This window comes from Lepisosteus oculatus, chromosome 24 (assembly GCF_040954835.1).
Source record: "Lepisosteus oculatus isolate fLepOcu1 chromosome 24, fLepOcu1.hap2, whole genome shotgun sequence".
Lineage (NCBI taxonomy): Eukaryota > Metazoa > Chordata > Actinopteri > Semionotiformes > Lepisosteidae > Lepisosteus > Lepisosteus oculatus.
Window position 1 is genome coordinate 7,281,563 of NC_090719.1, and position 12,708 is coordinate 7,294,270.

General features: G+C 36.2%; 1 protein-coding gene across 7 annotated transcripts in view; it reads left to right on the plus strand.

Annotated features, from left to right (window-relative positions):
- The window catches only part of vav2 (vav 2 guanine nucleotide exchange factor), a 197,471-nt gene that overhangs the window by 178,253 nt on the left and 6,510 nt on the right, over positions 1 to 12,708 (plus strand). For 3 of the 7 annotated variants that reach the window (XM_015366982.2, XM_015366988.2, XM_015366983.2), the window contains 15 exons: positions 307 to 393; positions 1,380 to 1,465; positions 4,064 to 4,196; positions 4,503 to 4,517; positions 4,641 to 4,750; positions 5,519 to 5,620; positions 5,912 to 6,000; positions 6,317 to 6,330; positions 6,497 to 6,518; positions 7,152 to 7,279; positions 7,974 to 8,045; positions 8,577 to 8,638; positions 8,918 to 9,034; positions 9,269 to 9,356; positions 9,451 to 9,574. In XM_015366982.2, coding sequence (XP_015222468.1) covers positions 307 to 393; positions 1,380 to 1,465; positions 4,064 to 4,196; positions 4,503 to 4,517; positions 4,641 to 4,750; positions 5,519 to 5,620; positions 5,912 to 6,000; positions 6,317 to 6,330; positions 6,497 to 6,518; positions 7,152 to 7,279; positions 7,974 to 8,045; positions 8,577 to 8,638; positions 8,918 to 9,034; positions 9,269 to 9,356; positions 9,451 to 9,574 — 1,249 coding nt within the window. The remainder of the gene's footprint in view (positions 1 to 306; positions 394 to 1,379; positions 1,466 to 4,063; positions 4,197 to 4,502; positions 4,518 to 4,640; positions 4,751 to 5,518; positions 5,621 to 5,911; positions 6,001 to 6,316; positions 6,331 to 6,496; positions 6,519 to 7,151; positions 7,280 to 7,973; positions 8,046 to 8,576; positions 8,639 to 8,917; positions 9,035 to 9,268; positions 9,357 to 9,450; positions 9,575 to 12,708) is intronic. The other 4 variants (XM_015366984.2, XM_015366985.2, XM_015366989.2 and 1 more) reach the window with 2 other exon arrangements.

Below are 12,708 nucleotides of genomic sequence, written 5' to 3' on the forward strand. Positions count from 1 at the left end.
CGGGTGTTCTGTTGTCAGTCACATTACAGGCAGTAATGTGTATACTGCTCCATATGTGTGGTTCTCAGATCATTCCAGCGTTACAATAATGGAAAGGTGTGAATACTGTTATAAATGTCTATTACAAATAGAGACTTACCTGTTAGATAGAATTGCCACCTTGAGTTAAAGAAAGTGTCTCTCCATCAAAAATGCTCATTTAAAGTGGCAACATTAGAGAGGCCGTGGAAGAGAATTATTAACAGGGACTTTATTATACTGCTGCATGAATTATTACTTAATCTATTTCTGTTTTACTTCCTTCAGGACTTGGCAATGTATATCAATGAAGTAAAAAGGGACAATGAAACATTAAAGAAAATCAGTGAATTTCAGAGTTCTATTGAAAACTTGGTAAGTGTCATTTGGTTGTCATACAACAACAGGCATAGTCATCAATAGCTAATCGAATGAGAATTACAGTAGTTTCTTGCTGTCCAAGTGTACACATGAATAGATGGTTGCTGGTTTAATTAGCAGTTTACGTCAAAATAACTTCAAGCGTTGAGATGATTTTGAAAAACCAGGCTTGAAAAAGTTGTCCGGGTCTCTGACTGGCTGCCTTCAGTTTTAAAATTGTCATGCCTTTTTCAAATTTTGTGTCTTTGTCTACCTCTCTATTCCTATTGTTTCCTACACTTCATGGTTACAAACAGTCTCAAGTCTTCTCCAAACGGAGGCACCGCAGTGTACTCTCATTGTAACCGAATTACTGGCTATGTCTGGAAATACAGTTATTTTTGTTTAGGATCTGCTGTACAATATACACAACAGTGTAGTTGGTCTATATCTATGCTATTTATTCTGATACTACAAGAATGTGTTTATGTTCACTTACCTCACACAAGCCTTGTTGGTCCTTTTTAGCCTCACTTGTCTGCAATATTCCAAATTGCAATGAATAATTTACCATCTCAGCGTAATAAATAACACCACAGAAGAACATTCTTTAAATTGCATTGAATTGAAAATGAGATTCCTGTTGCGAATACTTCTGCCTGATTGTTATGCATATGAATTATCATGTAAGGATTTTAACTTCAGATGTTTTTCTTTGTATCGCAGTTATGCTCATTTTCTACATTCAGACACATGTAATCACTTGTTTATTGCTAATTTCTTCTTTTTGTCATAGTTTCAAAAAATCTAGAATGTTTGTCTTACATCTCAAGACTGCCAATAGGTTTTGGCTTAGAATTTAGAGCTAGAGTTTAAAATTCAGGCCGTATGCTCCTGGAATTTGTCCTGGCTCCTGAGTCAGAGTTCATCTCACACTTAAACTCAGCACTGCTATGAATTGTACACAACAGTGGAGCAAAATGTCTTTTTTGTTCAAATAGCATGTGAAACTGGAAGAATATGGGCGGCCAAAGATAGACGGAGAGCTGAAGGTGTCCTCTATAGTCAACCGTACTAAACAGGACAGGTAACCGAAATAATTCACCTGGTCATTTGTATGTGGGGGCTCTTATTTCCAAAATTTGTGGTGCAGTATATTTGTCGGTTTTGTACTTGCATGCAGTCATCAGTTACCTCCACTTGACTTCTTCAAAATGAAATAAACAAAAGAAAGCTGAAAAACAGAAAGCAAATGACATCTCTTCTAGTCCTATCCTAAATTTGGCGCTCCTGGTATTTTTGAGGTGTTATATAAAGGTGCTACAACTTGTAATATATTTGAGGCAAGTTGGCCTTTGTTCGTAATTCCCATGAGGGAGTGAAAATGTTTGGATTTTAGCCAAAATAGGTGTTAAGACACCCCTTCTATCCCTATTATCTGGATTTTCAGAAACAGGGTTTAATAACCCTGCTGATGGTATGTCTGGGATGTCCAGCCTATGAATTCTGACCAGAGAGAGAAGGTTCTGCAGGCCAGTGTTGCTCCAGATCAGCAGTCAGCCGTGAAATGAGTCGCTGGTTCTGCCACTGTGATTCATGTGGGCTGCTATACCTGCTCACACCTGTCAAGACAAAGGAGGCAGCATGTCCTCTCTGAACTGTCAGTAATGACCTTTAGAAAGAGGAAAATAGTCTATAGCCACCCAACACCTTATGTACTGTAGCAACTTTCAAGGTTATCCATATCATAATATGAAGTAGTTCAGGTGGGTAGCTGCGTCAGCATGCGTAGGCTGCAAAGGAACAAGTAATAGGTTTATTCTATGCTGAAAAGAGAAGAAAGAAAACATTGTTTCAGCATGGAATAAGCTTATTACTTGTTCCATATCATAATATGTTCAGAGAATAAAACTAAACTGGTGAGTGTTACCTTATACATAATAATGTGGTCAAACCAGTGCTCATATGTGGAACAAAAGGAAATCCCAGCTCAGAAATATCATTACTTGGCATAACTATACTATACACACAGTTTCATGTTCATTTTAGTTTGAAAATGCTTTTGAGTATCCACAGGGAATGTTTCAGATCTAATTGAAACACTTTACTCATTGTGGTTGATGTTCTTCATTTGCACAGGGAACTCTTATGTGGTTTATACATTTTTGTATTGCTCTTGATCTGTCAAGTTGCGATCCCATCAAAGTGTAGTGAACCTCGATGGTTCCTGGAAAACCATTCAATCAATTGGAGGACTTTGACAAATGCTCCCATCTGCACTTAACAATAAAATTGATGACATTATATAAAAAGCTATCATTTAGATGGTACACACAGTCACACTGGACTGTGCTAGATGTCCATCAGAGAGCTGTATTTAAGCAGGGTAAGATAATGCTGGTGAGGCTTTGTGAGAAGTGACAGTAATTCCAATGTAATCACATTCAGAACTCTCTGACCTTCAGCTTCATCAGAAACCTCAGGCACTGGTCATATACATGACCTCTGAATAATGTCTATATTGAAGTTTTAAATAATTTGGTTTACTGTTTATATTTTTACAGACAACAGATCAGTTGCTTGCAAGTCTTAATAACATAGAGCTGACTTCACCATCGTTTTTTAAAACAAGATCTTATTTTAAAATGTGTAAAAAAGTGTGAGTCTATCCTGATACATAAACAACAGCACATATATATTCTGCTGGCTAGTTCAGTCTCAGAAAGTGTATTAAATGCTTCATTGTTGATTTTTGAGAGAAAGTTAGTTTACTTGGTAGCAAGCTGCAATTTCAGTGCAGTTAGTATTTTGCATCAGAAGAACACAAGAACATAAGGCCGCAATCGGAGATGGTCCTGTGGTAAATTTAGCCCATTTGGGAAGAAACATCAAAGAGACCATTCACATCCTACCACTAGATCAGCAAGGCAGCCGCATTATTAACATTATCATGTTCAAGTGCAGGCAGCAGAGTGGTTAGCATTGCTGCCTTGCAGTGCTGGGGCCCTGGGTTCTAGGGTGGGGTTTGTATGGTGTCCCTGTATTCATATGGATTTCCTTGGGGTACTATAGTTTCTTCCCACAGTCCAAAGACATAACGGTTAATTGGCTTCTGGGAAAATTAGCACTGGTGTGAGTATGTGCCTTTCTGTGCCTTTGTGTTCCCTGTGTAGGATAAAGCAGTTAGAAAATGGATGGAAGGATGGACAGATGTTAAAGTATATCATGGAGATGTTGCAGATTAGTTCATTCAGTACCCTACCTGTGTGACTCTGATCGTAGTATCCTGAAGTGCTGCCCCTGCGGTTCTGCAACTCAGTTGAGAAATAAAGCTTATTTTTTAAATAATGGATTCAGACAGACCTACAGTAGGAATCATAGGGGTTTGTAACCATTTCACTCTTTCACTGTCAAAAAGTAAAACACTACACATTTTTTTTAATAATTCATCATTTTAATTCATCCAGTTTAGAACGATTCTTAAACATGATAAACAGAAATCATCTTGTTCGGCTTTGAGATATTGCAATCCAGTGGGTTCAACAAATTATTAGATGTGAGTCATAGTAGTTGCCCTAGTTTTCCTCTGGGGGAAGTTAATGTCTTGTACGAAGTGTGTAAGAAGATCCACCCCCTGTAAAAATCTGAGTCTATGACGTTTAACCTGTTCCTGTTTCACCTTTAGGTATATATTCCTCTTTGACAAAGTGGTAATAGTCTGTAAACGGAGAGGATACAGCTACGAACTGAAAGAGATCATTGAGCTAATGTCTTACAAAATGACAGATGATCCCATGAACAACAGAGACATTAAAAAGGTAAGGTGACGTGAAATTTGAAATTTGATGTGCTGTCAAATCCTTCTAAACTATTATGAAATAAGAATTATCATCACAAAAAAGCACCACTTTAACTGTGCCTACTAAAAAGAAGCGGTAGTGCTGGTGTCTTCATATTCTAAACTTTTTTGGCACATTCTCAAAACCTATACAGAATATTCAAAAGGAAGATAAGCCAGTACAGAAATTTCAGAACTTTAATTTTACTTCCTGTGCAAATTAGTTTTTCTGTGTATTCTGGTACAATTAAGTTTGTTTCTCTTGTTTTTTCTTCATGCTCACTAGTCAAGTGGAAAGATGGTAAGCTGCTATAAAATGTTTCACAATATCTAGATTGGCATATACAAGGTGCATATTCAGCTGTAACATAATTGGTAGAGTGTGATACCCAATGCTGAGTCTCTCTCCTTGTCATTTTGCCAGTGGTCCTATGGGTTCTACCTGATTCACCTTCAGGGAAAACATGGGTTCCAGTTCTTCTGCAAGACTGAGGACATGAAGAGGAAGTGGATGGAGCAATTTGAAATGGCAATGTAAGTCTAGAGAACCCAGGCAAATTAGATACGTTTACCTGGCTTTAAGGGCAAAAAATTAGGATCAGGTAAATTAAAGAATTGGGAAAATGCTACCAGTGAACTGTATGTCACAAGAATCCTTTTCAGAGCTGTATTTTTGTTCTACCAGGAAAAACTGAGATACTGTTTGTCTTTTTCATTGTTGCTTTTATTCAGCTTTGCTTGCAAAATATCCTGTGATGTTCCTGTTCCTACAGTATAGAGATATGGCACAATTGTGGAATCACTGGAATCAGAAAGCTTTGCAATGTTACTTCACACATTTTTCTTTTACAACCAGCTCTTTGTACTGCATATACAGTAGAAGCAATACACCGTATGAAAGATTTGAAACTCTAGAATGCTGTCAGACATGTCATCTTTACATCAAATCATAATGCAGTGCTGAGTCTATTCTGTCCTCTTCAGCTCATTTCCCCGTATACCAAATTCTTTTCATTTAGCACTGCTTTTGCTCCTGTGAGCTGCAGTGCTCACAGCTGTGGATGTTCAGGGTACTGAGCTTTCTATAGTAAATTAGGTCCCTGATGTACTGCGTTTTACACCATTTTCCAGTAAGGGCATCAAGACAATGGTGAAATATGTGGAGTGGGATTTGTTCTTTTGTGGTCATATGCAAACCATTTACTTTGCATCTCAACAATTTTAATATTAGGACTGAATACACACCAGAAAGAGAAAACGGGGTAATAACAGAAATATTTGTGATACTCTGCTCATCTCCAGGTCAAACATAAAGCCAGAGAGGGCCACAGCAAACCATCACAATTTCCAGATGCACACGTTCGAAAAGAACACCAACTGCAGGGCCTGCAAGATGCTGCTCAGGTGAGCTTTGAAAGGGAAATCTGGGATCGTTATTTATAATGGTCCTAATGGGTGCTTACTTAATTACCCATTAGAATTAATTATTTAACTGACAGGAGTGATTCAGTATTTTTCCAAGGTCTTAAACACTTGTAGAATTTTGTTTGCTCCCACACCAGAAGTGTTTTCATTGCCCTGATTTTTTTTTTGCACTTTGCCTCATCAGTCGTGCTTTTAATTTATTTTGCAAATACTGTACAAAAGTACTGGCATGCAATTACAACATCTATCCTTCTTATTTATCTTCACCAGAGGAATTTTTTATCAAGGTTACTACTGTTCCAAATGTGGCACTGGAGCACATAAGGAATGCCTGGAGGTCATTACAATATGCAAAATAAGTAAGTGCAATATTAAACTACATTCTTCAGTGGCCGCAACTACATAAACAGTGAGGCTCCCTTCTAATTTATTCAGTACATTTAGTACAATTTCTCTCACATACTATTAGCTTTACAAGAACTTTAACTTTTATTTTTGTGCAAAAGCCTTCATTTTGCTGTTTTCCAGAAAGAAAATGTATTGCAGAGTGTGCATTGCAGATTTGTTTGTAAATATTCTTTGGTTTAAAAAATGTCATACTTACAGTCATAAAAATAATTCAAAGCATTGTATCATGACCAAAAATTCTCATTGTCTGCATGTTTCAATTTTCAGATCCCCAAGACTCGGTAAGTTTTTCCACACCTTTTTGAACCTTTACCTTTGCAAGATATTCATATTCCGCTTTCCTAGTTATAGATTTGGTGTATTAAAAATCCTGCTCTAAGCTGCTGTAATATTATTTGACATAATCAAATGTAAAGCCTGCTTTCTTTATCCATGTCTTTGTAACAGGAGCCTGGACCTCATGCTTCAGGTAAGATTCTTTTTTGGTAACAGCTTTAGCATTGCTAGCATTAACAGGTCTATGTATTATAAGTGGCTTTGATCACATTAATGACAATTTCTATATTTGAAAACTACATTTGTAAAGAAGTGGAAAGCAGTGGTTTGATTTATTTTGCCTTTCATCATTGTCAAAACTGCTGCTCATCTTCTGATACAATGAAGCATGTACTGTATCTGGAGCAGATTTCTGCTGCCACCTAGTGCACATCTGATCGTAAATACAATTAAGTCATCAGTTTTTCCAGTACATACTGTATGCAGCATCTTAAAATACATGTAAAGCTTTGACCTTTACTAAAGCCCCTGAAGTGCCACATAATCTAATAGGTTTAATTTAATTTCAGTTTTTTAATTTTTAATTCAAGTATTGTGTTATTTAGAAGTATTTAAAGATTTTTATGGAAATAACTCAGTTTCAGCACTGAATGAATTTTCAAAAGACAAATCATCTCTGATTGATGATAATTTTAAAGAGGTAGTAATGCTTCTGTTGACATTTTTAGTTTAACACTTGGAAACCCACTAATTGTTGTCCAGAATTAGGGATAAAAAGGGTGGGGTTTGTTCTTGTTTATTAATGGGTTGTTCTGTGACTGTTAAGGCCCTAAGATGGTGGCTGTTCGGAATTACCATGGGACCCCCACACTTCCGGGAAAGCCAGTCCTCTCATTCCAGACAGGGGATGTCATTGAGCTGCTGAAAGGTGACCCTGACTCCTCATGGTGGGAGGTGAGTTTAGTTGACTGACCTTAATTAATGGTACCAGTCTTTTAATAGTGCATTTAATTTCAACAGAACAGCCCACACTCCATGAAAACATGAGTTCTTTATATCTTATAATCATACCAGCTCATAAATAATATTTCAACACATATCTTAATATAGTTCAGGTGGGTAGCTGCGTCAGCATGCGTAGTCTACAATTGAACAAGTAATAGTTTTTTTCCATGCTGAAAAGAAAAGAGAGAAAACCCAAAGTTTTGGCTGTGAAGCCTTCTTCGGCTGTGAGAAAGACAGGGCAGACAGCAAAGATTAAACAGCAAAGGAGAACAAAAGCTGGGAGAGGGGAGGATGCAGGAGGGGCAGAGAAGTGCAAAGTGGAGAGGGGTGAAGATATCTTAATATATAACCAGAGGTATTATGTGTTTTCCATCCAAGTGCTTAATAGGGAATAAAGAATCTTACTGCCAGCAAAAATGTGAATTGAAAACTTTCATTAAAATGTTACATTGCAGACATTTATCACACATTGTGCAAATGTCCAGTTAGTGCACAGCACTAATGTTTAGTGAACTTGAACTGCGAAGTGAGAACAAAGCCATTAATATTGTAAAGAATGTAGTTCTTAAAAATACTACTGTTTTAGTGCAATGTGAATAAAGCACATAAAAAATAAATAAAGTTTTAAACATGTATGTTGCAGGGAAAACTGGTGCAGACACAGAAGAGTGGCTTTTTCCCCAGTAATAGTGTGAAACCCTGTTTAGATCCTAAGGTAATACATCTAATTCTTTTAAGAAACTTCATTAAGGATTGCTCCACTATTGAACATGCACAAAACATTTCATAATGCACATCCCATTTATACTCTTTGAGAGCTTCTGAATGGGAAATATGCATTACGAAACTAAGAGTTACGAATTGGAAAGTAGATGGTGAATAACAAGTTGAACTCCTGTATTCTTGCTAGCCTGCACTGATGTTTTTGTAAATTAGGTTACCATCTGGTCTTTTACTCTTTTTTCCTTAGCTAAATCAGACTGCTTGCCAAAGTCTAAATTCAGTGCAGGCTCAAAAAAGCAAAAATCTCCAGGGTAGATCAGTCTGGATTTGTAGATATGAGATATGAGGTATAAATACATTCCCCAGGGCAATCCTGTTGGTAAGGACACTGCAGTAGTCTGTAGAATATAATCTAGCTCATACTTGTCCCTGCTAACAGAAAAAAATCAACAAACCTTCACATCCTCTATCTATGTGTTCAGTTCTAATATTGCAATTAATTTTGTTCTGCCTTTTCTTCCAGCCCTTTCAGTCTCTTCCTAATCGGCAGTCATCCAGAGATCACGATTACAATGCTTATCCATGGTAGGTGCCTCCTTAATATCTGAAAGAAGAAAAGTATGTTTCTTTCTTAAATAGCATAAAAATATGTTGTGATTTCGATATTCACTTCCTCCATGCATGTTAAATATGTTGTGAATCGTCTCACACTGTTGAGTTTATGTTCTTTCAAGTATCAGAAGTATTTAAATAGTTTGGTATGGATCGGTTAGAAATATGATTTGGGCATTTGAAGAGAATAATAAAAACAGCTTTGAAACATGCTGAGTAGACACTACCTACCTTCTCTCTTCACTCTGGCAGGTTTGCTGGTAACATGGAGAGACAACAAGCAGACAATCTCCTTAAGTCCCACACCAGCGGAACGTACTTAATCAGAGAGAGAACGGCAGAGGCAGAGCGCTTCGCCATCAGCATCAAGTAAGATTGCGCTGGTGAATTTTCCTTTCATGGAACAAAACATCTCTTTCAGAGTTTGTGTTGTAAAAACCACCAAATGCTGAATGTTTAATTTGAGCAGTATGATTCTTATTAATGACGGTTACCTGCCTAAATCTATCATGTTATGTTAAATTAAAACTGTTCTCATGTACTATAAATTACAACATATTTTTAATTTATGCTCCTGTTCTGAAAATGTCTTTTTTTTCCAAGGTTTAATGATGAAGTGAAACATATTAAAGTTGTAGAAAAAGACAGCTGGATCCACATTACAGAAGCAAAAAAGTTTGAAAGCCTCTTGGTAATTATTTCATTTTTTTCCATCTTTTGCAATACAATACACTTTCCAGAGGTGTTGATTTCTAATTTAATACTGATTTGTTTATCTGCATTAGGAGCTGGTTGAGTATTATCAAATGCATTCTCTGAAGGAGAGCTTCAAGCTGTTAGATACAACATTACGGTACCCCTACAAATCTCGAGAACGGTCTACCTCCCGTGCAAATACTCGCTCCCCAGGTAAAGCATGCAGTTATAATCTGTTCTTTTTCTATTTATTCAAGCTTCTAACTGTTAAATGGACTCTGTCAAATAGTGAAGATGATTTCACTTCTAGGTAAAGACTTTAATCTATTGTAGACAGCTTGTAAGAGGAATGACAAGATGTAAATGCAGGTTAACTGATAGGTCAATCATTAAGAATACAAGCATGCAAACACATGCTCCCACTCAATCTCTGCTCCTGACCCTCTTTACTGGGGTCAGGAAAAAGTCTGATTATCATGTACATTGAAGCCTGAAATTACCATTGAATTACCATTGAAGCCAGTTAGGGCCAAAAACTTATTGTGTTATTATGAGATAACATTGCACAATAAGTGTACTCTTTTAACAAGATAACGTTGCATAATTTCAAAATTATTGAGTTTCAGCAAGACATCATTATACATACTGTATAATCTAAGGTTGAATGCCTTTCTCAAATGTACCATAAAAATAGTACATACCTGTCTTTACTTGACATAATGCTTGTTTCATAATGAAAAATATAACCTTTTTGCAATTAATAAACAGGCGGCTTTCATTCAGGCTTAAAAGTAAAGGTAAATATTTGTAATGTAAAATGTAATATTACACACCCAAAGAAGGCTCCACAACCAAAACCTTGTGTTTCTTTACTTCTCTTTTCAGCATGGAATAAACCTTCACTTGTTCCTTTGCAGCCTATGTATGCTGATGCAGCTACGTACTTGTGATATTTTTGCCATGTACAGTATGTTCTGCTTTTCATGAAAGTATTGGCGAAGGGTCCAAGGCGAAATTTGTCACATGACCCTACTGGCTACAATGGTGAGAGAGAAGGATATCACAGTATTCACCAGGCTAGCAACATTCCTATGTACTGGTCAGTGATATGCATTTAACCACGGAACTAACCATGCAACCAGGAGTTATGCTTAATGTCTACAAATAGATGCATTACAGGCTTTTCTTAATTCTAATCATTTGACAAAAGGGAGCATAACATTATACTTTCATTGTCTTTAATAAAAATGGTACTTTCATGAAGTTGGAAGTAATGCATTAAAAAGGATACTTGTACAATGTCAGAATTTTAGGTAAGAAAAATACACACTACTATGTAGTGAAAATTAGTGAACCCAGTAATCCCATATGTCACTGTGACTGTAGTTTGAGATTTAGTCTTTTGTGCGTGTGTTGTTTGGGACTGTTAACCTATTTCCAAACACTGAAAGACAGAAAGTTAGTTTCATCAAACACCTTGTTATTAATCCATCTTGTGCTAAAACTTGGAAAAATGTTATGTTATTGTTTTTTACCACAAAAAAATCCTATAATTTGTAAGTACTGATTTTTTTTTTTCATCCAAGGGTATTTCATCAGGTATTTCTGGTATTTCATGCAACACCTCAATATGAGTTTCTTGTTAAACTGTTATGAGTTTCTGTTACGGGGTTTAGTGTGAGAGCTAAATTCTGTTTCAAGGTAATCGTTTGGGACAAAAATAGTTGTTTGTTTCATTTTCTAATTTGTTTTAGTTTCTTTAGTTTTTTTCTTCAAATTTCCTTAAATCTTCTGCCTGCTGTACTTCACTTAAATGATTGAAACATCCAAGTAGTGAATATACTTAGTGAATTCTGCAATAAATTCCAAGACAAGCTCAGTGGAAGTACAAAGACAGGTGGTATTTTGCCTTCTATTGGAACTTTATTCATCTTAAATCCGTGTGAATAATTATACAATTATTATTGAAACAAAGTAACATTCCACAGAAAGAAAACACGGACACTTCTGATTGGTTTACAGACTCATGCAGACACTCATGATTAAACAGTATGAGTAGAAATCCAATGAACAAAGTCTCCTAAAAGAATAAGAGTGATGAAAAGCAGTTTTGACAGTATTGTTACACTGGTCACACCCTCTGAATAATCACATTATTAATGCATCAACTCATGCAGAAACACAGTCACTCAAGGTTAACGGACAGCGCATCTTTCAATCATTTAAATAAACTACAGTATGCACAGAATAGTGATGTCACAGATTTAAATAATTTATTTTTTTAAGGATAAATAATGACAGGGCAAAGAAATTGAAAAACAAAATGAATTTAAAAAAGAAATTAAATAACTTTCTATTTTATACCAAAGAATTATCTTGAAAGAAAATGTAGCTTTGAAAATGTAGCTTCTTCACATGAACAAAAAACTCCAGTTCTATCGCAGACGCTTCATGAAGTCTGGATGAAATACCCTCAGCCAAAAAAAATCTTTACTTACAATTCATTGGAAAGTTTTGTGGTTAATGAGTGAACCAAAACTTTTGTTTCACAAATGTTAGAACAAGATAAATTAATAACAGGTTTCTGAGCATTATACCATTCTGTGTTTGGACAGAGGATAACGGTCCCAGACAGCATTCACAAAAACAGTAAATATCAATCTACAGTCATCAAGTGATTTATCCAAACACTACCTTTATGATTTTTTCGCTACATCAAAGCATGTTTTCTTACCTATTTAAAGGGGAACAGCAGAGCTATTTTTATATTTTGGGGGTTAGAAAGAATTGACATTTATTTGTGCATTTTAAACCACAGTAAAAGTAAAATGCATACTGTTACATGTAAAACCTCAGATTTACACCACAAAATTGATCATATTTCCAGGTACGTGCAGAGCCATGTTCTGTGATTCAAAATGAGGCAACCAAACATCTGGTGAGATGAAGTAGCTCTGTTACATTGTAAAGAAGCAGACTTGTGAAAACATCTCTTTTAATCCAATAGAAATTTTGCTCTTGTCATTGCGATGGTTTTGCTGACAGATACAGTACAACTTACTTTTTAACTCTGGATGCAGATCACATTGGAACATTTCTGCTGTGAAATAGCTGCTGCAAAACCTGTACTTATTTGCTCATTACAGATGCAGCCATTCAAATTAAGCGGGGTACGCTGCTGTACAACGTGGTGGGCATGTCGCATCTATGCACGGCATAACACGTCATACCAAGTCATACCGCAATTTACCGTATGCATATTAGATTATGTTTATAGTATCGGGAATCACCTTGTAAAACCGCCAGGTGGAGCTAATAAAGCTTAACCTCTCATGTACAGCATTTGA